Genomic DNA, 27,315 nt, shown 5'->3' with positions numbered 1-27,315 from the left:
ACAGAGTTTCCACTTTGTGTGTTGGTGTTAAGATTATGGCAATGTATTAGGTGAAACTTTACATAGTAGTATTAATGGCAAAACTAGTATGAACTGTAAGCTTATCAGAATATTTATGAAAACTACCTAATATGGTCATTTTCATACATATTCTTAGGATTTGAGTTTTTTTAAAACTTCTTGTTACATAAAGATAACTACATCTAATCACTTAAGTTTCTCACTTGTGAGTTACTACTAAATGCGCACAGGAGACCACTATGGTATCTGGGCAAACTTTACATGATCCTTGCTTTTACTTCACTATTTGGATAATTTATCCACTGTTTACCTATGATTGATCATTTGATTCAACTATTTTAAAAGTAATATTTTGATCTTGTGTCCCACAGTCCTATGCCCTATCCAACAGACCACTTTTCTCCTATTTTGAACCTCATTGTAAATGGAAAAAGTATGTAATGAAATTCTAATTAGCATTTTATAATCCAGAATGCAAGTATAGCAAAATTGGAAGGTAGTTAATAATAAAAACTGAGGAGATACTAGATTTTGTAGTACCAAAGGGGATATAGTAGGGGTTTTTGATCTGATCACAGTGGCTCTCTCCAAGGAAGGTCTCAATAAGTTTTGGGTTCCCCGCCCCAGGAAAGGATGAAGGGGGAAGCAGGAAGAAAGGGGGCAGTGAGCAGAAAATAGCCGAATATTAGAAAGCTGCTCAGGAATGATTCTCTACTAGGAATGATTAAAGTATAGTCATCATATGAAAATGATATACAAATTGTCTTCCTATCTTAACATGCAGGCCCATAAATTAGAAAGACTTGGGCACCATTCCTATACTTTGTCACTAATTTAATGCTTTTACATGTAATCTTTTTTCCAAGTAAGCACTCAGATGTTGAAAACTTAGCTAGGGTAACAGGATATAAATAGTTATGCTGTACAGCAGGGGTCGGCAACCTTTCAGAAGTGGTGTGCCGAGTCTTCATTTATTCACTCTGATTTAAGGTTTCGCGTGCCAGTAATATATTTTAACGTTTTTAGAAGATCTCTTTCTATAAGTCTATAATATGTAACTAAACTATTATTGTATATAAAGTACATAAGCTTTTTAAAGTGTTTAAGAAGCTTCACTTAAAATTAAATTAAAATGCAGAGCCCCCCAGACCGGTGGCCAGGACCCAGGCAGTGTGAGTACCACTGAAAATCAGCTCACATGCTGCCTTTGGCATGCGTGCCATAGGTTGCCTACCCCTGCTGTACAACATCCTAGTGCATCCCTCTTATTAGGCTAATGTTATTTTCATATTCATTCATAAATTTCACAAGAACTTTTTTGCATCCATTATGCTTTCATTGAGAAATCTATTTTTTCACTTAGATACACATTTTTTAAATACTTAAGGAAAAACAAATAAAAATTAAATACTAAGCCAAGTATTTAATGCACATGCATAATCCTTGTACTATACTGTTAGCATGGAAGTCCATAATTTGTGTTACAAATTCAAAACCTCTCTCCACAAAGTATTTAGAATGTTAATTTTGATTCAAACCAGACTCTATAGTTTGTGCATAATGATTAAAAAACAATACGTCTTTACAAAAAATCATGTTTATTTGATGTTAAGGCGGTTTTACAACAAAGTACAAAGATCAGTTACTTACCCTACAGTAAATATGGTTCTTCGAGATGCTGTTACTGTGGATCCCACCATGGGTGTGCATGTGGATCACACGCTGTGACCCTAAGCACCCCGTATTCACACCCTACACACTACTGTAATAAACTTTGTACAAAATATGCCTTGTGAGGCATTTGAAAATTTAATAACTCACTGATCATTAATATTCTTGAGTGAGGTACATATGCAGCATGTATTAAGAGTTATGGATGTATGCTGGAATGATTAATAAAATGTGTTTAAACCAGGCATGCCAGGGGAAGTTGGTAACCAGGTCTGCCCTAGACAAAGGAATTTGTATTTGCTTCTCTCACCAGCCTGGTGATCAGGCAGAGACAATGAAGACCCATTTTTACATATCAGGTAAACACAGCTATAAAGCTAACAAGCAAGGGAGGAGACAACATGGCAATTATGTCCCAGCAGGAGAGAAGCTTGTTTGAAAAGTAAAACCCAGACCAATACACATTGCAGAAGTTTACTGGTCTATAAAGATAGGGGTGGGGTGGATGGGCTGACCCTCAAGTGATAAACAGTTGAATCAACTGATTGTATACAATGTTACTGTATTATCAAAGTTTACAGGGTGAAGTCTTTTCTGAAAAAAGAACAGGGAGTACTTGTGGCACCTTAGAGACTAGCATTTATTTGGGCATAAGCTTTCGTGGGCTAAAACCCACTTCATCGGATGCATGCAGTGGAAAATACAGTAGGAAGATATAAATATATCTATATCTAATCACTATATATAGATATATCTATACACACACACACACACCATGAAAAAATGATTGTTGCCATCAATGTAGCGCAAGTAGAGTAGGGGCGTTAGGAGATGAGAGCTCAGGAAGCGTTGTTCTAAGTCAGCCATAAAAATGTTGGCATACTATGGGGCCATGTGGGTACCCATAGCAGTGCCCCTGACTTTAAGAAAAAGTTGTGGGTAAGGATGATGACATCATTATCTGGACCCATGGAAAAGAAGCCCTTGAGGAATTCCACCATGATTTTAACAATTTCCATCCCACCATCAACCTCAGCCTGGACCAGTCCACACAAGAGATCCACTTCCTTGACACTATAGTGCTAATAAGTGATGGTCACAAACACCACCCTATACCTACTGACCACTATACTTACCTACATGCCTCCAGCTTTTATCGAGACCACATCACACGATCCATGGTCTATAGCCAAGTTCTAAGATACAACCGCATTTGCGCCAATCCCTCAGACAGAGACAAACACCTACAAGATCTCCATCAAGCATTCTTAAAACTACAATACTCACCTGGTGAAGTGAAGAAACAGATTGACAGACCCAGAAGAATACCCAGAAGTCACCTATTCCATGACCATGACAGGCCCGACAAAGAAAGTAGCAGAACGCCACTAGCCATCACCTTCAGCCCCCAACTAGAACCTCTCCAGCGCATCATCAAGGATCTTCAACCTATCCTGAAGGACGATTCCTCACTCTCACCGATCTTGGGAGACAGGCTAGTCCTCGCTTACAGACAGTCCCCCAACCTGAAGCAAATATTCACCAGCAACCACACGCCACACAACAAAAAACACTAACCCAGGAACCTATCCTTGCAACAAAGCCCGTTGCCAACTCTGTCCACATATCTATTCAAGGGACACCATCATAGGACCTAATCACATCAGCCACACCATCAGAGGCTCGTTCACCTGCACATCTACCAATGTGATATACGCCATCATGTGCCAGCAATGCCACTCTGCCATGTACATTGGCCAAACCGGACAGTCTCTACACAAAAGAATAAATGGACACAAATCAGACATCAAGAATTAGAACATTCAAAAACCAGTCGGAGAACACTTCAACCTCCCTGGTCACTCAATTACAGACCTAAAAGTCGCAATTCTCCAACAAAAAAAACTTCAAAAAACAGACTCCAACAAGAAACTGCAGAACTGGAATTAATTTGCAAACTGGACACTACTAAAGTAGGCTTGAATAAAGACTGGGAGTGGATGGGTGATTACACAAAGTAAAAACTATTTCCGCATGCTAATTTCCCCCCTACTGTTACTCACACCTTGTCAACTATTTGAAGTGGGCCATCCTGATTATCACTACAAAAGTTTTTTTTCCTCCTGCTTATAACAGCCCACCTTAATTGATTAGTCTCTTTAGAGTTGGTATGGCAACACTCATTTTTTCATGTTGTGTGTGTGTGTGTGTGTGTGTGTGTGTGTGTGTGTGTGTGTGTGTGTGTGTGTGTATATATATCTTCCTACTGTATTTTCCACTGCATACATCCAATGAAGTGGGTTTTAGCCCACGAAAGCTTACGCCCAAATAGTCTCTAAGGTGCCACAAGTACTCCTTGTTCTTTTTGCTGATACAGACTAACACGGCTACCACTCTGAAATCTTTTCTGAAAGTTAACAATACACCGGTGATTATTATGATGATAATGATGAAATGTATGTATATATTAACACTATGTGAGGAAATATGAATACTTAATGATATTATGCTTTTAAAGTCTGTGCCCAAACAGAAACAGGTTCCCTCTCAGCCAGGAGAGCTGGCAGCTATCTACGGTCTTCAATGAAATTAAGCAAAGCGTGACCAAAAAACCATAGAAGTGCCATTTACGTAAGCAGGGAGATGGGAAGTCCACAGGAAGGGAAGAACAGCATGAGGTCATCCTGCCTCTTGAAACAAGGTCACTCAAATTTGGAAGATATAAGCAAGGACAGAAGCCACCTTTGACATCCATCACTAGACAGACAAGGGAACAGCGGAGAAAGATGGGTCTTTCAACCAAGGTTGTATTGAAGTCTCTGGACACTGAAAATAAAGTAAGAAATCTGCTTTGGCCAAGATCTTTCACTCACAAAGACAAGCGAAGCCAGCACCTTGTGCTTCTGTGGAAGGTCCTGAGAGAAAGTCAGCCATGACTGGGAAGAAGGAAGACTGGTGTGACGAACCATCTTGAACAAAGCCCGTGCCTTGCTCGTTTATCTTTTAGATGCCTGTTCTCCCTTTTGATTTGCTTGTAACCCTTTCTAACTTTATTTCTTTTACCTGGCATCACTTAAATGTATTAACAATAGGACATAGGTTATTTTTTTTTACTATAAACCAATTCTGTGCTGGGTTTGCAGGAAAGGATATATTTATTCCAATTAAATTAATAAACTGTGATGTGCTTTTGTTCCTTTAAAGAGACATACGGACCTTATTATTTCTCTGAACTGTCCAGGCGAGGGCTGGACATAGAGCACAAGATTTTGGGAAAATTTGGGACTGAGAGCATGTTGGGGTCACCTTGCTAGTTGTAACCAAGGCTGGTAGAAGCCAGAGTGGGTCTTTAGACAGGCTGCTCAGGTCAGAATTGCTGAACCAGGGCTGGCTGCATAGCACACAGACACTCAGGGTATGACCTGCATGCTTGCTGCTGACTCAATCTCCCAGTAGTGAGTTACAGTGACAAAGCATTGAGAGGCACTAAGTGTTACAGGGTAAGAAGTGACAACCCCTCCCTGGTCTGAATTGCACATGCACAAACTTAAAATCTTTTCAACAGCCACATCCAGCAGGGCTGCACATGTGCCTGTGCTGCCTCATGCTCCTGTGCAACGGCCATGTCCCTCCCCCGCCCTCAGTTTCTCGTAATTCAAAGCCCTTAACTGCTGAGGACTCCAAAAGCAGGGATGGAGAATGGGTCATGGGACCCACACTTACCACAACATCTTAAAGACCATTGCTACTATAGAAAGGCAAGGGATGGTGGCACAAGGAGCGTCAGCTGAATCAGTTGAACAGAAATTGAAGTACAGCTTTCCCAAACTTGGCATCAGATCTAGCTAAATCCAGTGCATAATGCTTGACGTACATGAGTGGGCTGCTCTGTGTAACTACCTTGCAGATTTCAGTACATTTCAGAAGTAGGCTACAGATGTCACCTAGGCTCTGCTGGAGTGAGCCTTAATAATCATTAGGATAGGCACAACAGCCAGCTGGAAACACAATTAGATACAAAGACTACTTAAACGGATAATGGAGTGCATGAAGTAGCCTGTCCCTATAGCCACAAATAGAAAAGGGGACATTCTGAAAGATTTGGGCCTGTCAATGTAATATAGAAGAGCTCTGAATATGTCCAGAGTATGTAGCTTTTTTTCCCCTGGTGGGGAGTTTCGGGAAGAACAGACATACATTAACAGATTGACTTAAATGGACCTCAGAAACCACTTTGAGAATGGATTTTGCAATGATGTATCAATACCACCTTGCCCATACAGAATGAGGTATACAGGTTGTCATAACTATAAAGGGAAGGGTAACAGCCCTGTGTACAATACTATAAAATCCCTCCTGGCCAGAGATTCCAAAATCCTTTTACCTGTAAAGGGTTAAGAAGCTCAGGTAACCTGGCTGACACCTGACCCAAAGGACCAATAAGGGGAGAAGATACTTTCAAATCTTGGGGGGGGGGGGGGGGGCGCTGGCGCTTTTGTTTGTGCTCTTTGTTTTGGGGGAGTTCGCTCTTGGGACTAAGAGGGACCAGACATCAATCCACGCTCTCCAAATCTTTCTGAACAAGTCTCTCATATTTCAAACTTGTAAGTACAGCCAGGCAAGGCGTGTTAGTTTTATCTTTGTTTTCTCAACTTGTAAATGTACCTTTTACTAAGGTGTTTACCTCTGTTTGCTGTAACTTTGAACCTAAGGCTAGAGGAGGTTCCTCTGGGCTCCAAGTTTGATTACCTTGTAAAGTTATTTTCCATCCTGATTTTACAGAGATGATTTTTACCTTTTTCTTTAATTAAAAGCCTTCTTTTTAAGAACCTGATTGATTTTCCTTGTTTTTAGATCCAAGGGGGTTGGATCTTGATCCACCAGGAGTTGGTGGGAGAAAGGAGGGGGGATGGTTAATTTCTCCTTGTTTTTAGATCCAAGGGGTTTGGATCTGTATTCACCAGGGAATTGGTGAAGAGTCTCTCAAGGCTACCCAGGGAAGGGAATTAGCACATTGGGAGTGGTGGCAGCGGATCAGATCTAAGCTGGTAGTTAAGCTTAGAAGTTTCATGCAAGCCCCCACATCTGTTCCCTAAAGTTCAGAGTGGGGAAGGAGCCCTGACACAGGTGTTCTGACATGAGTGCCCGACACTTTCTCACTGTTCTGGCCAAATTGATGACCACCAAAAAGACTGTTTTGAGAGTAAGACTGTAGATGGAGCTCTCTGAGAGGGGTTTGAAGGGAAGCTCCATAAGCTTTGAAAGAACAACATTGAGGTTCCACATGGAAGCAGGTTCTCTAACCAGTAGATAAGTAAGCATTAGTCTCAAGAAATTTGGATACCATTAGATGAGAGAAGATGGAGAGCAATTTTATCACAGACCAGAACCCCATAGTGCTAGGTGCTGTACAAACAAAACAAACAGAGATTCCCTGCCCCCAAAGAGGTTACAATCCAAGTACAAGGCAAAAGACAACAGAGGATAGAGGCAGATAGGAAGTACAAGGAAACAGTCAGTCAGTACTGGTCAGCAGGACAGGTAGTGGTCTCAGCACACCTGCAGCATAACCATTGCCAAGTTTTGTGTAGGCCTCATGGCAAGGTAGAATTTTAAGGCTGGTTTTGAAGGAGGATAATGAGTTAGTTTTGCAGATGTTTATGGTAAGCTCTTCCCAAGCATGAGTGGCAGCATGGGAGAAGGATGAAGGTGCTTGTTTTCTTAGTACATGGGATGAGGCTCTGCATTTCTGAACACGTGGAGGAGTAGATCGCAGCAGCGCCAGTAAGGCCAAGATGACAGATCATAAGGGTACTGACCCAATTACAGTTCTCCTGTCCACTGCCAGTCACATATCAGTGCCCAGTACAGAAAGAAACCTAGAGGGAACTCTGGGAACATTCTGACCCACTAGGGAGGATTCCCTAATTGAAGTAGAGAAGAAAGAGTGGCTTGGAGATGGCAAAGAGGAGTCTCTCTCTTTAAAAGGCTTCTTCTCCCCACTAGAACCAAGGTTATGGTGCCTGGTTACAGGGAGGGACTTACCATGGATGGGCTCCTCAACTCTGGGTTGGTGGATTTCTCTTCCCCAGGGTAAGACATGACTTTCATGGATTGCTCAAGTAAAAGTAATTTGAGCCTGATGTGTCTCAGTTTGAGTGCAGGATGAGAAGTTGCAGCAGAAAAAAACCACTTGCTGGGGACGTCCCTGTCCCTGAAGTGGAAGAGACATCTGCTGAGCCCATCAATGAAGAGCATGACCATATGAAAGATAGGGTTTAAACCCTGTGGGTTTAGAGTTTGAAATGATGACAGTTGGTGCAAAATGCCTTGCCCTACTCTACAGGGGGCATATGGGGCAAGTACCTGTTTTTTTTAAACATCCAAGTCAAAGATAACGAGAAGTGAAGAAGAGTTTCTTCACAAAACAAAGTTTGAAGCTCAAGAAGTGTAGTGGGTTGAACATTTGCTAGTTTCCATTTTGCTGCCACAGACAGTAAGAGGCAACTGAGGGAGGGTTGCAGACATTCTGTCCTTTATGTCTTGGTACGGGAACATGAGACGGCACAGGGGGCATGTGAAGCACCGACAGACACTGCTATTCAAAAGATTCTGAGCTTGTGTATGTGAGGCACATTCACATCTACAGTGGGATCCACACTGCCACACTCAAAGAAATCATGAATTAATTCTTGACAACAGTTAAACACTTAAAAGGTGAAAACATCTTGAATTTTTTCCCCTTTGAATTTTATCCTGCAATGAACTAACTATTAACTAGAGCTGTTTGAGAATTTTTTCCTAAGATGTCATTTCTTTGGGAAAATGCCAATTTTTGCAGGACTGCACCAGCAACTACACTTTTGGTGGGAAAGATGCCTCAGGTCAAAACTAGAAGCCACCCCCCACCTCAGAATAGCCCAGTTGTTACGGCCCTCACCTGGGAAGTTGGATGTACAGGTTCTAGTTTCTGCTCTGCCTGATTTGGGGCACGGGCTTAAACATGGGTCTTCCACATCCCAGGCGAATGTTCTAGCTATCAGGCTATTTACTACTCTGTAGTGGATGACTCACTCTCTTCTGTTTGATCTATTCCACTTTGCATAAATAAGTAAATATTCAATAGATCAGAGATAGAGTTCGATTCTGTCTCTGTAGTTAGAATATTCACCTGGAATGACTTGAACCTGAATATCCACTTCCTAGGTGAGCCCCCTAACCACAGGGATACTAGCTATTTTGGGGTGGGAGCGCTCACTGATTTTTCACAAAAGATTTCAAAAGGTCTCTGATATGTCCCAATGTGGAACTGGACATTTTTCAAAATCTCAAAAATGTTTGCAGGATGAGAAAAGGTTCTTGCCCAGATCTACTATTAACTAAGGCCTTTAAGAGACAAAACGCTGTGTACATGATATGTGACGTGGTGCTGCTATTTATTCACATCATAAAAACTCAACAGCCACTCCAGTTGTGAGAATTGCTTAAGGCCAGGAAGAAGATAAGTTGACATTATCACTGCGCTAGCTGACAAGATCTATGATCTGACTACAGTACATGTCACAAAGAAGCAGCATGATTTTAATGGGACTACTCAAGTGCAAAGTACATGTTTAAGAACTTTACTCTATCAGGCCTAAGAAAGGATGTTAATTTAAGGTACTTGCCTGACTTTATCCCTGAACTTCACTATTGGCACTTTTGCTCGGATCAGCTGAGGTCTCTCAATGTAGTTTGCTGAAAGGGAGGAAAAATATATTCAGTGAAGTGTCAGGCAAGATGCTGACTGTAAGAAAACTGGATCCTAAAGTGGTAGTCAAATTGTTCATATTTAGTAAATAGGAGCTGACTAGTGAATTTAGCTCAAGTGATTTAATGAAGTCCAATATGAACTTTTGCAGTAAACCTAGAAGAACTACTAGCTAAAATACAATCTAGGTGATAAGAAAAAATTAAAGTTAACTTCATTTCTACTGTGAAAAAAACATTGGTGGAAGGTTTTTCAATGGGACATGAGATATAAGCAGATTAATCCTAAAGAGAACTATTCTTCAAATGCTACATTGAATAGTCCTTGCTCACATGAAAAGGACCATCGAACTCAATGAAACTGCTTATATTAGTGCTACTTACTTTGTAAAAGGTACAAAACCAGACCTAAAACTTGGAAGCCAGACCCACAGTCTGCTAATATACAGCAAAACAGACTAGCACTGAGCTGTGGGTGTGAGATGTAACTAGCCTGTCTAATTTTTAATCATTTCCCTTAGTATTTAGGATTTTTTAATCTACATTTTGTTAGATTAGTACTTTGATTTTGTCTTAACGCAAGAACTGTATCTTTATTATACATACATACTGTACTTAAAACTCTCAGCAGGAACTGTTAATTTGGTTAATTGACTCTGTTCTAAGAAAGATGTTCCCTAGCATTCTATCAACATAGAAGACAAATTATTGTTATTTTTGTAATTAGGACAACTCTTTCCATCAAAGGGGCAGAGGGGGGATGGACCACACCTGCACTTTGTTTTTCGGGAGCTAGGACATATCTTCCCAGAGGCATCTCTCACTCAGCGATAATCAGGAGAGACAGAGAGAGAAAAGCAGAGTCCAAAGGAGCTTAACCATTATGGAGAACCATCAGGGAACAGAGCTTTTAATAGTCTTCACTATGTTAGCAAAATTTGGGACCACTTGAACTTTGCATGCTTTCTGTATCAGACACATAACATTTTATTTTCCCTTTTCACTACTGTAAATTAAGCCAGAAGTAGAAAGTATAAGGAAAATAAGACCACGTTAAATTAACTTACTCCTCACTATAATACTATTTTGTATTTCTCTCAAAGTAGTGAATATAGATTAAGCAGTTTATCATCATGTTTACAGTCAGGTTCTCAGTAACCTAAAGATATAAGGTTTGGGTTGCAAGCACTAGAGGGGAATATTAGTTTATTAAAAATAATCTTCCCAGTGAAATTTAAAAAGTCATCTCTATCTGATTTTAGAATCTGCAAAGGCCTTTCCAACTACTGTACCACTTACCCCTTCTGATAAAATACTGTATATTATGTGATTTTATCCCACATGATTGGAATCTAGACAACATACACATATAAAGGTAGCTTTAATGAACTATCCATTTTGCCTCCAGAATTACAAACACTGTTACCAATTGTCTGAGACTTACAAAGTTTAGTACAGAAGAGTTTTTGGACTAAGCTGAGTATATGCCTTGCTTCAGTCTTCTGATTTACCTGAAATATGAAATGTAAGATACAGAACATAAGTACGTGACCTTCTCTTTCCCTTATACAATATTTACAGTGAATGGAAAAAAATCTGATATTTTAGGAGATGAGCATGTAAAAACCTATCAGCATTCAGGAAGTTTATCAAAACCTTCATAATATTTTCTTTAGCACCAGCTAAAATATTTCATACTGAGTACTGCTTATCATGCATCATAGTCACACCAGAGAACAACTATGACAGGAAGCTAACCCATAACTGAAGAAACTGGAGTTTTGCAACCTTCGCTTTAATTGCTGTTACTTACAAGAATATTCCAGAATCCTCTACTTAAGACTTAGTTTTACTATTCCTTTTCTCTAAACTTAACACAGTTCCCTGTATTTAGTTTCCTCTCACTATATGTAGTAAAGTACATTTTAGTGATGATATATTGCATAATAAGTTTTCTTACTGTGGCAACTCAGTAAAATTACTGAGTCTCTATTCCCTCTTAAAAAGTTCACATTCTCTGTTTTTTTCCTCAATAGGATTTTGTATCACGGAAAGTTTGTCTTTGTTGTCTCATAATAATGCAAAGAGCTGTCACCACTATACGTAACCTGGACTTTAAGTCATTTTCACCTTTGAGAACTTTTTTCCTACTGAAGTAAAGTACCCGTATTGAAAAAATCTAAGACACGGAAGGTATAGCAATATTCGCTATTTCTGCCTTACTTGATGTGGCAACTAAGAAAAAAACATTACTTATTAGAACTATCAGTCTTGTGCCTTTAAAAAAAGGAAGAAGAGCACAGAACTGGGAAACAGGATACTTGGATTGTATTCCCAGCTGTGTCACAGATTTCCCAGCGTGACCTGGGGCAACTAACTCATCCCTCTATGTTTCAGTTCTGCCCATTTGTAAAATTAAGATAACTACTTTACAGGGCTGTTGCATGAAGCTATATTAAGATTTGTAAAGTATTCTGAGAGCCACAGATCAAAGCTCCAGCAATGTGAAAGATAATTGTTAAATAGAAGGTTTTGACATCCCCTGTATACACCTCTCAATTTCTTACATGGGTGGATTCCAAAAACAGACTTAATTCACTAAACAAAAACCACGTTTTTCAAGGTAATATCTTGAAAGGGACAATTTGCTTTATTACAGAGTTCACTGTATGAACAGTCTTCCCATTTTAACATGTTTTTTAAAGCAACTTACTGGCTCCTCTTTAACCACCAGGCACAGGTCACCATCACTGCTACGAGTACCAAATCCATTCAGTGAGGATCCAACCAAGAAGAGTCTGCTCTCTGTAGCAACAGAACCATAGAATGAAGCTTGAGAACTTTTCTTAGCTAGAACAAAATCATGTATCTGAATATTCAAATATGTACTAAAAGCCTAAAATAACATACGTGGAAAAATTCGCTGAATTTCCTTCTGGAGTTCCGTTCGGCAGAGCTCTTTTTTGTTCAAGTCGCAGGTTTGTTGCTGACACGCTTGAAACAACTCCAGAACCTGTTGACTTAACTTAACACCCCCCCACACACACAAAAAAACTTTTATAATGGGCAAAAAATACAGATAATGGGTGAAAAATTCCCGTGAAAAATACAGTTATATGAAAAACAGAAGACAGAATACATCATAATTAAGAGCCAATAACATACATATAATATATATGTCTATATTAGCTTCCAAAGTCTATTCACTCTTAGAGCCTTATCCAGCTCAAATTCACCTTAATCACCCACACAAGACTGATTTGGCCAACATGTGGAGAGAGGCTATCTATCCACAGCAGGCCAATTTCCATCTTCAGCCAGGCAATATCTGCAACCTTCCAAGCAAAGAGCAGCCCTAAAGGCTACAAATATTTTCTACTGACTCAAACAAATAGGAAATTTAAAGTTATCAATGTCAGGAAAAACAAATATTAAAAATACTGTTTTGAAGACAGTTTGCATGAGAGGAAAAATCAAGACACTAGCTATCTGGCAGAAAAATTCTCGTTTTATTTGGAAACAAACATTAGTTTTTCTTAATCTACTGTATAGCTATGCATTATAATAATCATCATCATCTTGAAGTAAGTATTTTCACAGTAGTATAACAACACCTTATAAAATACATTCTTGACCTTATTAAAAATGAAAATTCTAACATGGCACTTCCCTGTTATTTGTTACATAATGCACTACAGTCTTTCAATTTCAAAAGAAAAGGCTGCAGCAGGCTTTGTTCTTATTTTGTGGCTCTGAAAACATTATATCCAGAGGTGGTGCTAGCTCACTGGGGGCCCTAAGCAGGAATATTTTTGCCACCCCCAAAAGTGAATAGGTGGCACCCTTGAGCTGCTCAAGACCCTAAGCAATTGCTTAGTCTGCTTATGCCTACCACCGGCTCTGATTATATCCACTATGCCCCTCCTCCCACACATCCTAGAAGATGCAGGATACAGCAAAAAGCTTTTTCCTCCCTTACACATCCCCAGAACTGGAATGATAAATTCTCCCTCACCTCCTCCCGGTTTGGGTAGAGAGGCTTCTCTACAGCTCTCTCATTACACTACAAAGGGAGCCATCTCCCATGCTACTGGTCTTTTTCCTTATTAGTCTTATCTCTGCTGTTTCACAGGTGATGCAACAAATGGAGACCCCTATGATTTGCACTCTGCCTGACCCATATGCAGATTTCATGAGATCCACATGTAGGAAGAAAACAGGGAGGTAGCGTTGAGCTAGAGACATTCTCTGCCCCTTGCATGAACGCACCCCAGCAGCCATGTTTGTTAAACCCAGCAGCAGATACTGCCATAGAATCCCCAAAAAAGTTTTCTTGGCAACCTGAGAGACAAGGGTCTCCCTACTAGCTGGAGAACAGACTTAAATTAGTTAATGTTTGTAAGTGCTCTGTATAAGCATCATGCAAGTGACAAGTAGTAGTATAACTAGCTCATTTAAATTCGTTAATAGATCATAGACTATTAGAGTTGAAAGAGACCTCAGGAGATCATCTAGTCCAACCCCCTGCTCAAAGCAGGACCAAACCCAACTAAATCATTCCAGCCTGGGTTTTGTTAAGCCAGGCCTTAAAAACCTCTAAGGATGGAGATTCCACCATCTTCCTAGGTAACCCTTTTTAAAACAGAGTGGTGTCTTACCTTTAATACTTAAGAAAAATCACTAGCATTAAATGTTTTCTTTATACTTTTTTCATATAAATGATAAAATATGAACATCTCACAAGAAGAAAGTAAAACTCAGGCCTGTGTTAGCATTACCTTATCTTTGGCCACAGGGAGCGTGGTTTCTATAGGGTCTGGAAATGGAGCATCTCGCAAAGGTGGAACACATCCAGTCAAATCTGGTATGTAATGTGCATGAAACAATGGTGAAGGAATTGATCCGGGGAATGAGTATCTGCGTTCTTCTGGTAAAGGCACTGTTTGGTTAACTAGAGTTGACTCACAATGAGGTGAATGAAACCGCTGACGTTTGACATCATAAGGAACATTTTGTTCACTTAGCCTCCTGCAAAAAAAACAAAGACAATATCCCTCCAGTTTGTAATTTAAACATGTACCAACATCCAATAATGAATTACTTAAAGTAGAGCCTGAAGTACAAATACTAACAGTTAATTACAGTGAATATTTCAGCAAAACCAAGTTTTTTTTAAAAAACAAAAAGGTACGCCCATCCTAGATACTAAGTAAATCAAAATCTTGAATGGAGAACATAAGAGAATGGATAACCGCTGAAGTGCACTAAACTCCGAAGTGCAATGCACCATCAGCTGCTTAGTGGCACAATTTACATTATACAACAGTAAAATGAATACCATCGTCAACTGAAACTAAATGGTGAATTCGGTTAGGCAAAAATATAACTAACCAAGCTGAAGTCTGGTCAGACTATTTTTATGAAAATACTATACTTTTTTTTCTGAAATACTCACTACTGAAAAGTGTGTTTTTGTAAATTACATCAACATTGGTGCAGTGAAAAGTTGTGTCCAGTGTGTATACCCAGTGACAAATTTGATAAATTCAAGGGTGGGAAGGGGAGAAAGAGAGAAACTTACCACAATAGCCATTCAAAATGTAGAATTTGTCTGTGTAGGTTTAGATTGTACAGACAGTAAAATGTGTAATCTGGGCAAAAAAGAACCACTATTCATTTGGCAAATATTTATAGTTTAATGCATTCATCAATGTGGCTCAAAGTTAACGTGTCCATTTCAAACACAAACAATATAATTGAGCATGATCTTATTAGCTTTAGAAATCTAAATATACTTTATGATGTGATGTTGTGGTCTTACATTCATCCTGACATTTCCAACTCCCATTGTGATAAAGCTGTATTAGATGTTAGAGTCTATACATTTTACTTTCAAACAGCTGTCGTACAGAAGAGGATGCTCTAGTTTTGTATACAAAGAAAACATGAATATAAAAGAAAAGTATATTTATTCTTTACAAAAATGCACCATGAACGAACTTTTCTTTTAAAAAAATAAACCTGTTTAAAATAAAAATCTGAAATTTGAGAAACTGATTGGGAATTTTAAAAACAGATATGTTGGTTTCCTCTTCCAATCTATGAGTAAAAATCAGGTGGGAGAGGATGAGATATACAAATTCTAAAAACAAAGGACATGGGGACAGATTTTCAAAGATATTTAGTCACCTACAGATGCAGATGTTTGCCAACGGGATTTTCAAAGGGTGTCTATCTGCATTTCTAGACACCTAAATACCTTTGCTTCTGTCACCATGGCCAGATTTTTAAATCTGTCAATTTGTTAGCTACAGTTAATACTTCCTTTGTTTAATAAATAATCAGTTTAAATGCAAAAACATGTTTTGATTATTTTTTCCTTATGTATCCTATTTTTGCACATTTACTTGAATTCCAATTTCCATCTAAATCCAGCTTGACAACACTGAGTAAAACCCAGTTTCCATCTGGAATTTCCCTTTCAGAAAAACCTAAGACAACTGAGAGGGACACAAAGTTAAGTGTAAGTTTGTTTGTTTATTGTAGAATAGCCACAACTTGCTTACAAAATTCCAAAAAGCAAGAATCTTACTTGTTTCATATATATATATAAAGTTATAAAGGTTAAATTTAATTAATACTGTACTGCAAACACGCTCTCAGATGCAGAGGTAAACAAACTGCAAACTTCCTGTTTTGTATGTCACAGAAACATCATAATCTACATACAATGTACATTGAAAAAGCAGTTCTACTCAACTTGAATTTTTACTTCCTCATAATTTTTAATCAAATTACTGACACTAATCTACTTCAAGTTAAAAACATGTGTGTGTTTGTTTATACAGAATCAGGGCCCTGATTTGCAAGTCAGATGGCGGAGGGGCCACTAGTAATTGAAAAGGAAATAAAAGAGCAGTATATGCCAAGCACTTTTCTACTACAGCTAATATTGTCACAAGCAGGTGTATGAACGCTTAAAAATGCTGCTATGCATGCACTTGTATCTACTTGATCATAAACTTCTTATTCAATATTCCTGATTCTAGACAATTTTAAATAAAAATTGCAAATTGATTTCACCATCAAGTCTCTCAGAAAATCACCTTTTCGTGCATTACAAGCATAAGTAATTATACACTAACAAATACTTACTTCCTGCCTCGGAATAATGTGGGGGCAGCTGATGCAGGTCCTGAGCTGCCATTTCCATACGTCAATGGCTGTGGCGAAACAGCTGGAATAGTTGAAAGGTTCCCACTCAAGAGAGCTCTAGAAAGACTGCAGTACATAATTATTATTCAGAATATTTTTTTACACTTTTCAACAAAAAAATTAAGCAGAAAACCCCAACTATAACCTATTTGTTAGAAGTAGTATGTCTATTCTTTAGATTTGAAAGGAGGAGGAGAAGAATACTTTTCACAGGATGAAATTGACTAGAATAAGAAAATGAGGTAGTCACTGTGCAGAGTACAAATACAAAAGGAACTTTGCAAACTCACTCAAAAACAATACTTAGTGTTAACATGAATTTCTCAAGAGAACATTCATGCTTTAAAACTTAACCTCAGCCAAATGTTCCTTTCCCTTATTCATCTCCTCCGTTGACTCTCCACCCCCACCCATTCTCAATTTAAGATCCTCAAAGACCCACTGTGGATTACTAGCTCCCACTGCTGTGATGCATCATGTATTGCTCTGGTGTGTATTTCATCCACCACTGAACAGTAATGGAATATGCAGGCCACCAAGAGAGATAATGCAAATCCATGTTTAGAAATTGATAAATTTCTAAACAAAATTAAAATATTTTATATGACAAAGTGTAAAATATTGGAAAAATATATCCTTCCAGTGATTGAAGGAAAGTAATTTCTATTTAAGGAAGATAAATTTGGGGCCTGATTTGACAGTGACATTTGTTAATTCTCTGAGAATTAGCTTCATTTGATTCCTCCCTCCAACCGAGCTCAGTTTAAAAAAAAAGGCTCAGGCCTTTCAGGAACCATTTCCCACTCTGAAATTCTACTGTACTTACGCTGCATTCTGAAAGTTGAACCGAGCATCAACAATTTGCTGATGAGAGAGAAGAGTGGGTGGTATGTTCAGAGGAAGCTCATTGAAGAAATTATTGTGCTGCTGATGTTTTGGAAGAAAGGGTGGACGACCCAAGTTGGAGGAATTTGGGAACATGCTCTTCTTCACTGAAAGTGAACATGTATTCTTCTACCTAGATCAACATTTCAAAAAAATCCTGAAATTAGGCAGCTAACAAAATACTAATTATGTACTACTTTTCAAATCATGCATTGATTTAACTATTTTGCCACTGAACAACTAGAATACTCAAACAGATTTCTAGAAGTCACCTTAGATTTTCTCAGCCTTGTCCTATGGGTATTTTATCACCTCTGAGAAGACACTGTGTAAAACAAAATCATTTTAACAAGTAGTTACCTTGATTTAGCAAATTCTTTTAAAGGGAAATTTTGATTAATTCCCCATATCTAATTTTTGTTTAAAATGTTTTATAAAACCTAAGGTAGGCGTTTCCACTGTCTTGTTGAAAATTGATTTCCATGTAAATAGTCTACTTGGAGTTAAACATTTCTAGGCAATACCCCAAAAGAAACAAAATAGTACTCAGTTACTACATAAGAACCAGAAGGTGCAACTGACCATAAAATAAAACAAAACTAATATATTATCATGTTCAAGATGAATATGCAAAAAGTAAGCAGCCAACATTACTGGTGAAATGTAATTTAGAGTTTTAAAATGATTTCAGTTTCAACAATATAAATGAGTTCAATGGAACTGTTCACATGCATAAAGTTACTCATATGCATGTTTACAGGATAGAGTTCTAAGGCAGAGGTTCTCAAACTGTGGTCCATGGACCACCAGTGGTATGTGAGCTCCATTCAGGTGGTCTGTGGATAGTTCCCTCTAAAGTGCATGCATGGGCGGCCACACGCAAGAGAATGAAGGGCCACCCATCTAATTAGTGGAGCCGCGCAGGCGTGGCTCCACTAATTAGATGCCTGGACCCTGGAGGAGACACACATGTAAGGTGAGGTGGTAGCCTTGGGGGGAATAGAGGGTAGGTGGGAGGGGGCAGTGGGGTGAGATGAGGGGGTGGGGGAGAATTTGGGACGTGCAGGGCTGCGGCAGCAGAGAAAGAGGCGACTTTTCCCAGCTCCAGGGCTGCGGCTGCTGGGGAGAGACGGCCCTCCTTCCCAGCCTCAGCTCTGTGGCTGCTGTGGCAGGGGGAGAGACACCCTCCCACTGCCTTCCCAGCCCCAGCTCAGGCGCTGGCGCAGCAGGGGAGAGAGGGCACATCCATCGCATTAGAAAGGTAAGACTCCGGATATTAAAATATGAGTTGTGCGTTTTTATTTGTAGAACAAAAAATGTTTATTATAATTAAGCTTTTTTATATATATATATATAGCGCTTTTATCCAAAGCGCTTTACAATAGTTAGCTAACGGTACAAACAACATTTGGAAAAATCATGAAGTGGTCTGCCGAGACCCTTGGCAATTTTCAAGTGGTCCGTGGAAAAAAAAAAGTTTGAGAACCACTGTTCTAAGGCAATAGTAGTAAAAGTTTGATTTTTTTTTTTTATTACACATTGCTTCAGCTGACTGTGACAAACATTTGTGAGTCTGTTACAGTTTATCTAACCTACTATTTTCATTTGCCACCATGTAGGAAAATGCCAAAATGTATCATTTAAAATTACATACATTGTATAGAATCAGAAAAATCAGATGGATTAAAAGAGAAAAAACAGACATTAAAAAACGTCATCTTTAATACAAATTAGACACAGAATTATAATGTACTACAGAAGTTCCTGAGCATTTCTTCTTAAACTCAATTTACGTTATAAACAAGTTTCCTTTCTTAAATTACTAACGCTGCCTCAGAAGAATTTTCAAATCCAGTTTGCTAATCACTGCATATTGCTGTTTACTTTTCACATTTCTATTTGCTGCAGTGAAAGCCAGAGAGTTTTTTCAATTTTCTTTATAGTCAGTTTCATGTTCAGGGTCTTAAACCCAAACACAAATCCCAACACATAAGTAGCCCCACTGGCTGCGAGAGTTAAGATTATACAAACATCCCTATGCACAAACAACCTTTTTCATCGGAATGCCTAAAAATAATTTGGAAATAAAATTAGATATTTCCACATTTTTAGGTTGTCAACTTGATTTTATAAACACTACCCCACCAAAAAAAAAAAAAAAAAACGCCACCCACAACACTGATATGCTCATGCTAAAAAAAAAAAAAAAAGTTAAACCATTAAGGAACTCGGTGGGAATTTCCCAATTGCTTAAGAAAAGAGAAACCATATATCATAGAAACAAAAACTGCTCCAGTCCCATTTCCAGCACCAGATACATCCCTTCATATACGCTAAGTCCTTGTGTATTCCAGGACAGCCCCCCCCCGCAGCGACAAAACCTGAACATATCCTTTGCAAGAAAATGTGCTTCAGAATCCAAAAACTTTCTTTTAAAAATGGTTGTGAAAAACCCGTGAACCAAGTATAAATCAATGCACCAGTTATTTTCCTCAATCAGAATACAACCTAAACACATGGCTCAGAGATCTGAACTGCTCAGTTTGTGCAAATGGTGATAATTTTCAAGCTTAATGATAACTATGTTAATATTTAAATTAATTTTCATTACTGACTGTCTTAGTAGAAACATTTAGTAAGGGCTTGTCTTAATGGGGAAATTTACCAGCATCATCATACTGCCACATGGGGATTTATACCAATATAACTACAGCAGCATGGTAATGCTGGTAGATTTCCCCATACAGACAAGTCCTAACATGCATAGCTGACAAACCTAAAATGACACCCACTTGGATTGGAGGGGCAATTAGAGACACTGCTGAGAATCAGAGAAGCTAAGGATTCTAGACAGCCAGATTCAGGAAATATCAGTACTCCAGGTTCAAAGAGCTGGCCACCAAGGAAGAGAGAGAGAGAGAGAGAGAGAGAGAGAAAGACAAGGATCAAGAGGAATTCTACAAAGCTAGAGGAGTTTCCAATTGATACCAGGTCCTCAACGCGGAAACTGTGGAAGAGACCTCTCAAGATCCAGCTGTTCCAAAGGAACGGAGAGATGTACAGGACACACCTGTGAATGACTGCTCAGCCCAACCTATAAGAAAAATCAAGCTTGTCCACAAAGAGCTCTCCTGCTATCCAGGTATGGGACAAACAGGCTCAGCCCAGCAGAATCCAAGGAGAATTCCCCCCTTACTGTGGGGGAATCCAGGTGTGGGGTGAGAGGGGGTTCTGTGTGGGGCAATCTGAGTGCAGGCAGCTCATTGGGGGGGTTCCACGTGCAGGGGAGATGGGACTCTGCAGGGGAGGGTCCAGGTGAAGATGGTTGGGGTTAAGCAGGGAGGCTGTGGGGGAATGAGGCTCGGCAGGAGGGAATCCAGGTGCTGGGGGAATGGGGCTTGGTGGGGTGGAGTTCCAGGTGCAGCTGACTGGGGCTCAGTGGGGTGAGAGGCTCGTTGGGGTGGGGGTTTGAGTGCAGGGGGCTCAGCGGGGGATGGTCTGCGTGCAGGAATGGGAGTCCTGATGCAGGAAGGAGGGGCTTTCCAGGGGGTCCAGGTGCGGAGGATGGGGGCTCAGCAGGGAGAAAGGTCTGAGTGCAGGAGTCCTCTGGATGCAGGAGGTGAGGATCAGAGGGGTGGAGATTCGGGGTGCTTGGTGGAGGCGTTCTGGGTCCATCGTCTGTGGGAAAAGGGAGCTATAAAGTTTGGATGGCCTCCAGCTCAGCAGAACGGGGACCAATCTTCTCAGGGGCTGGCTGGCTAGCTAGAGGAGTCAGGAGGTGGTTAAACTAATAACAAAAGAGGAGGGTAAAAGAGGGAAGGTCTGAGCACGCCACATAAAAATCAAGATGTTGAGAACAAAATTAATCAAGAAACAAAAGGACATGAAGAGAAGAAATTCTTTAATTGCCTATGCACCAATGTTAGGAGCCTGGGAAACAAACAAGAGGAATTCTCATTTATGAGCATAAATTTGATCTAGTTGGTATAATTGAAATCTGGTGGGATAATTCCCTTTACTGAAGGTTAAAAATCAATGGTTAAAACCTATGTAGGAAGGATCAAGTGATCAAAAGAGGAGTGGGAGTGGTGCTCTATGCACGGACGGCTCTAGGCACCAGGGGCGGCACAACTGCAGGGGTGGCCTTCCAGGGGCGGCAGTTGTGCTTTTTTTTTTTTTTTTTTGCTTCAGCAGTTGCACTCTCGGAGGCGGCAAAAAACCTAGAGCCGGCCCTGGCTCTATGTAAAAAAATTGTATTATACCTCTACCCCAATATAACGCGAACCGATAGAATACAAATTCGGATATAACGCGGTAAAGCAGCTCTCCGGGAGGGGGGGGGCAGGGCTGCGCACTCTGGCGAATCAAAGCAAGTTCAATATAATGCGGTTTCACCTATACCGCGGTAAGATTTTTTGGCTCCCGAGAACAGCGTTATATTGGGGTAGAGGTGTACTTGTTTCCAAGTCACTGATAACTCAGAAGAAAATTATCTTGAATGCTTATGGATCAATGTCCTAACAATTAAAGCACACAATGAGGAATTAGTTGCTGCTACAGAACTTCAAAACACACTATTGGGGGGAGGGATAGCTCAGTGTTTTGAGCATTGGCCTGCTAAACCCAGCGTTGTGAGTTCAATCCTTGAGGGGGCCATTTAGGGATCGGGGCAAAAATCTGTCTGGGGATTGGTCCTGCTTTGAGCAGGGGGTTGGACTAAATGACCTCCTAAGGTCCCTTCCAAAACCTGATAGTCTAAAAGCAGCATCCGAAGAAGTGGGTATTCACCCACAAAAGCTCATGCTCCAATACGTCTGTTAGTCTATAAGGTGCCACAGGATTCTTTGCTGCTTTTACAGATCCAGACTAACACGGCTACCCCTTTGATACAAAACACACTAAGTAAACAGATAACTAGCTCCTTTATCTACTTACAGAAAAAAGCGCTGATAATGGGGGATTTCAATCTGGGTGACACATGCTGGAGGACTCATGCTGCCAGTACCAAAATATCTTTGGAATTTCTAAATATTGTAAATGACAACTTCCTGGCTCAGAAATTGTTTCATCCAAGATGGGGGAAACTCTATATTAGACCTCATCTTGATAGATAATGAAGAAATGATCACAGAACTTAAAATTAATGGTAACTTAGGTACAAGTGATCATGACTTGGTCACATTTATAATGTGCAAGCAGAATAAAGTCCAGACCAGTAATATATATACTTGGTGCTTTAAAAGGGCCAATTTCACAAAGTTGAATACAATTACGAGTCAAATCATCTGGGAGGAAGAATTTAATCAGAAAAATTTGAGTGTTAATTGGGAATTATTTAGGAATACTTTTACTAGATGCCCCAAAAGCCACTATCAAGAAAGAAGGCCATCTGGGTTAAAAAAATGGCCTGGTTTAGAGGGAAAGTGAAAAGAGCCATAAAAAAATATAACAACTAGAAGAAAAGAGAAGGTGATAGTTCTGAATATAAATCAGATGCTAGGACTTATAGAAAATTGATAAAGGAAGCAAAGGGACACAAGAGAAACCTATTGACAGCCAAGTTAAGGATGATAAAGAGTTTTTAAAGTATATTGGGAACAAAAGAAATTCTAACAATGGTATTGGTCAATTATTAAATGGAAACGGTAGAATTACCAATAATGCAGAAAGGGCAGAAATGTTCAATAGATATTTCTGTTTTGTATTTGGGAAAAAAGAGAGATGATGTACTCATATCATATAACTCTCTTTCCATTCCATATCTCAGGAGAATGTTAAATAGCAGATACTAAAGTTGGACATTTTTAAAATCAGCAGGTCCAGAGAACTTGCATCCAATAGTTTTAAAAGAATTGGTGAGGAGTTTATTGGATGAGGAGTTTAGTGGACTGTTAATGTTGATCTTAAAGAAAGCTTGGAACACCAGGGAAGTTCCAGAAGACTGGAAGAAAGCTAATGCAATGCCAATATTTTAAAAGGGTGAATAGAATGGGCGAGGGATAGCTCAGTGGTTTGAGCATTGGCCTGCTAAACCCAGGGTTGTGAGTTCAGCCCTTGAGGGGGCCACTTAGGGATCTGGGGCAAAAAACAATACTTGGTCCTGCTAGTGAAGGCAGGGGACTGGACTCGATGACCTTTCAAGGTCCCTTCCAGTTCTAGGAGATAGGATATCTCCATTAATTTATTATTTATTTATTATTAGGCCTGTCAGTCTGACATCGATCCTAGGTAAGATAATGGAGCAGCTGATTTGGGACTTGATTAATAAAGAATTAAAGGAAACTAATATAATTAATGCCAATCAATATGGGATTATGGAAAATAGATTGTCAAAATAACTTGATATCTATTTTAGATGAGATTACAAACTAGGATAATAAAGGTAATAGTTTTGACATAATATACTTAGACTTCTGCAAGGCGCTTGACTTGGTACCACATTCAATTTGATTATTTTATATCTACCTAGTTCTTTTTAACATGGCACACATTAAACAGCTTAAAAACTGACTGACAGGTCTCAAAATGTATTTGTAAACAGGGAATCGTCATCCATGAAGTGTGTTTTTAGTAGGACCACACAGGGATCAGTTCTTGGCTCTACACTATGTAAGATTTTTATTAATGACCTGGAAGAAAATGTGAAATAGTCACTGATAAAGTTCATAGCTAACACAAAAATGGAGAGAGTGGAAAAAAACTAAGAGGACAGGTCACTGATATAGAGCAATCTGGATCCCCTGGTAAACTGGGCACAAGCAAACAATATACGTTTTCATAGGGCTAAAGTAAACGTACATCTAGGAACAAAGAATGTAGGCCATGCTTACAGGATGGGGGACTCTCTCCTGGGATGCAGTGACTCTGAAAAGGATTGGGAGTCATGGTGAACAATCAGCTGAACATGAGCTCCTGCAGCAATGCTATGGCCAAAAGAGCCACAAAAGGGCTAATGAAATCCTTGGATCCTTGCTCCCCCACTCTGGTGTAAATTTTTAACAGTGAGAGTAATTAACCATTGGAACAACTTACCAAGAGTCACAGATGATTTTTAAATCAATATTGGATATTGTTCTAAAAGATCTAGTCTAAGAATTATTTTGGGGAAATTCTATGGCTTGTGTTGTACAAGAGGTCAGACTAGATAATCACAATGGTCCCTTCTTGCCTGAAATCTATAAATCTATTATAAACATCTTACCAGCTGCTAAAAGTCCCAGGTATCCCCTACCCAGTTGCCCCAAAATCCTCTAATTTCTCTTCAACAACTTCTCCAATTCAGTTCTGTACCACCAATACAAATATCTTTGGCATAATAAAAACTAAAAATATGGGGACAGCATAAAATACGTTGAATAATATATAAAAATAAATGGAACCGGGGCTATTGGATTCAGCCCATTATTCAGTTCATGTTTAAATCACTAAAAACAGTTATTTCATTTAAATGTAGAATTTCCAGTCTGTTTCACCAGTGCTCTGCAGAATTGTGGAACCATTTTGCAAAGCTTAGGTTACATTACATACCCACCTTTGTGTTTCCATGCTCACCAACAACTGCACCAATATACACACCGCATGCTTCCAACCCCATGGAGTCCCACTTGCATTTACAGTGTGCTGTGGCCTAGTGCCTCCAGACCCTAGCATGCACGCCATACATATGCCTCCAGTGCCCTGCACCTGGTGCCCCTGAGCCTCCAGCTATGCACTACACCACAACCCACCCCACACACACCCCTCAAGTGTTCTGTACTCTAGTGCCACGAGCACATCCCCCCATATCTTGCCAGCCCCCACACCACAGAACAGTACCTTTGCCCAAGTCGTACATCCTAGCTCTGTACCCCCCATACCTCTAGGGCCCGAGCCCCCAGCTCTGTACCCCACATATCTCTGCACACACATCCAGTGCCCTAGGCGACCCCAGCACTATACCCCGCACCTACCCTGCCACACACCTTCAGTGCCCCCAGCTCTGTACCCCAGGCCCCAGCTCTGTACCCCTCACATCTTATGCAAAGTAAGCTGTCATGGGATAAGAGGGAAAGTCCTCTGATGGATCAGAAACTGATTAAAAGATCGGAAACAAAGGGTAGGAATAAATGATCAGTTTTCAGAATGCAGAGAGGTAAATAGTGGTGTAAAAAAAAGCCAACAATGTTTGGAATCATTAGAAAAGGGAAAGATAATAAAACAGAAAATATCATATTGCCTCTATATACATCTGTGAGTGCAGATGTGATCACCCCATCTCAAAAAATGATGTATTGGAATTGGAAAATGGAAAAAGGACAACAAAAATGATTAGTTGTATGAATATGATAAAGGCCCAAAAAATCATGACTGGTATGGAGAAAGTAAATAAGGAAGTATTACTTACTCCTTCTCATAACACAAGAACTAAGGGTCACCCTAATAAAATCAATAGATAGCAGATTTAAAACAAACAAATTGAAGTATTTTTTTCACACAATGCTCAGTCAACCTGTGGAACTCCTTGCCAGAGGACATTGTGAAGGCCAAGACTATAACAAGAATCAAAAAAGAACTAGATAGGTTCATGGAGAATAGGCCCATCAATGGCTATTAGCCAGGATAGACAGAGATGCAAAACCATGCTCTGAAGTCTCCCTAGCCTCTGTTTGCCAGAAGTTGGGAATGGGGGACAGGGGATGGATCACTTGATGATAACCTGTTCTGTTTATTCCCTATAAGGCATCTGCCATTAGCCACTGTGGGAAGACAGGATATTGGGCTAGATGGCCCAATATCCTGACCCAGTACAGCCGTTCTTATCCCCCACCCAGTGCCAAAGTTCCCAGCTCTGGACCCCACACATCCCCCCACACCTCCAGTGCCCCCCCGCGCCTTGCCGGCCCTCACACCAGGCGCAATACCTCTGTCCCAGCAGCGAGTGGGGGGCGGAAGCGGAGCGCGGGGCCCTGGCCCTTCCCCTGTGTCCTGAGCAACGATTCACCCGCGGCCACCCAGGAGAGAGGACCCCGAGGCTGGCACCCGCGCCCCGGCCGGGACACTTACTCCAGTCCGGGGGCAGGGACGGGCAGCGGAGGAGCCGGGGCCTCGCCAGCCCCGCGTAGGACGCAGCGCCGTGCCGGCCCCGGGCAGTCAGCGGCGGGCGCTCGCTCTGCTTTCCGCCGGCAGGAGTTCGCCGGAAGCCAACCGGGCCAGGGGCTGCCCAGCTGAGAGCCGCCCTCTGACCCGGATCCACAACGAGCCGGCAGGACGTGAGCTCTCCGCCCCTCCCATTCCCTGCCTCACGCGGGTCACCGTGCGCATGCGCTGCGCCCCCGTGCCGAAGACGTGGGGCTCTGGTACACAGATGCGGGTGGCAGCGGCGTTTTTTTCTGTTCCCTGCCCGTGGGCGCTGGGACGAGCGAGTCCTTTGGGGGCCTCCCTCGTCCTGGGACGAACTCTCTGGGAGCGGGCACAGCCCTCCCCACTCCTGCTGCACCGGTGTGAGCCTCCTGGAGGCTGTCACCCACCTTCACTGCGGTGCGAGCTCCGCCGCTAGGCGGCGCTGCCCTCACGCTGCGGCAATGGGGTTAATGGTCTTTTGCATCAGGATAACTTACATCAGGGCGTTGCCATTTACCCTTGGGGTACACAGAGTTTGTGCTTTAAGAGGTGACCCCCCGCTGAGATGATCCCGCCTAGGCTGCTGGAAGCTGTAGGGCACAAGCGTAGGCGGTGGAACTGGGAAAGAGGGCACAGGAACAGCTCCTTACAGCTAATCATGTCCTGTAGCAATGT

The 27,315-nt window shown here is 40.7% G+C and overlaps 1 protein-coding gene across 1 annotated transcript in view; it reads right to left on the bottom strand.

The window, feature by feature from the left end:
* TENT2 (terminal nucleotidyltransferase 2) overlaps positions 1 to 26,743 on the bottom strand; it is a 72,786-nt gene extending 46,043 nt beyond the window's left edge. Inside the window, exons 1-8 of the mRNA XM_054032576.1 lie at positions 26,584 to 26,743; positions 17,483 to 17,674; positions 16,597 to 16,722; positions 14,220 to 14,469; positions 12,352 to 12,466; positions 12,155 to 12,246; positions 10,886 to 10,952; positions 9,360 to 9,429 (exon numbers count right to left, since the gene is read on the bottom strand). Of these exons, the coding sequence (XP_053888551.1) occupies positions 9,360 to 9,429; positions 10,886 to 10,952; positions 12,155 to 12,246; positions 12,352 to 12,466; positions 14,220 to 14,469; positions 16,597 to 16,722; positions 17,483 to 17,637 (875 nt within the window). The 5' untranslated portion in view covers positions 17,638 to 17,674; positions 26,584 to 26,743. The remainder of the gene's footprint in view (positions 1 to 9,359; positions 9,430 to 10,885; positions 10,953 to 12,154; positions 12,247 to 12,351; positions 12,467 to 14,219; positions 14,470 to 16,596; positions 16,723 to 17,482; positions 17,675 to 26,583) is intronic.
* Between the last annotated feature and the right edge of the window lie 572 nt (positions 26,744 to 27,315).

Source organism: Malaclemys terrapin, chromosome 6 (assembly GCF_027887155.1).
Source record: "Malaclemys terrapin pileata isolate rMalTer1 chromosome 6, rMalTer1.hap1, whole genome shotgun sequence".
Taxonomy (NCBI): Eukaryota; Metazoa; Chordata; order Testudines; family Emydidae; genus Malaclemys; species Malaclemys terrapin.
This window is presented reverse-complemented; position numbering and strand designations above follow the sequence as displayed.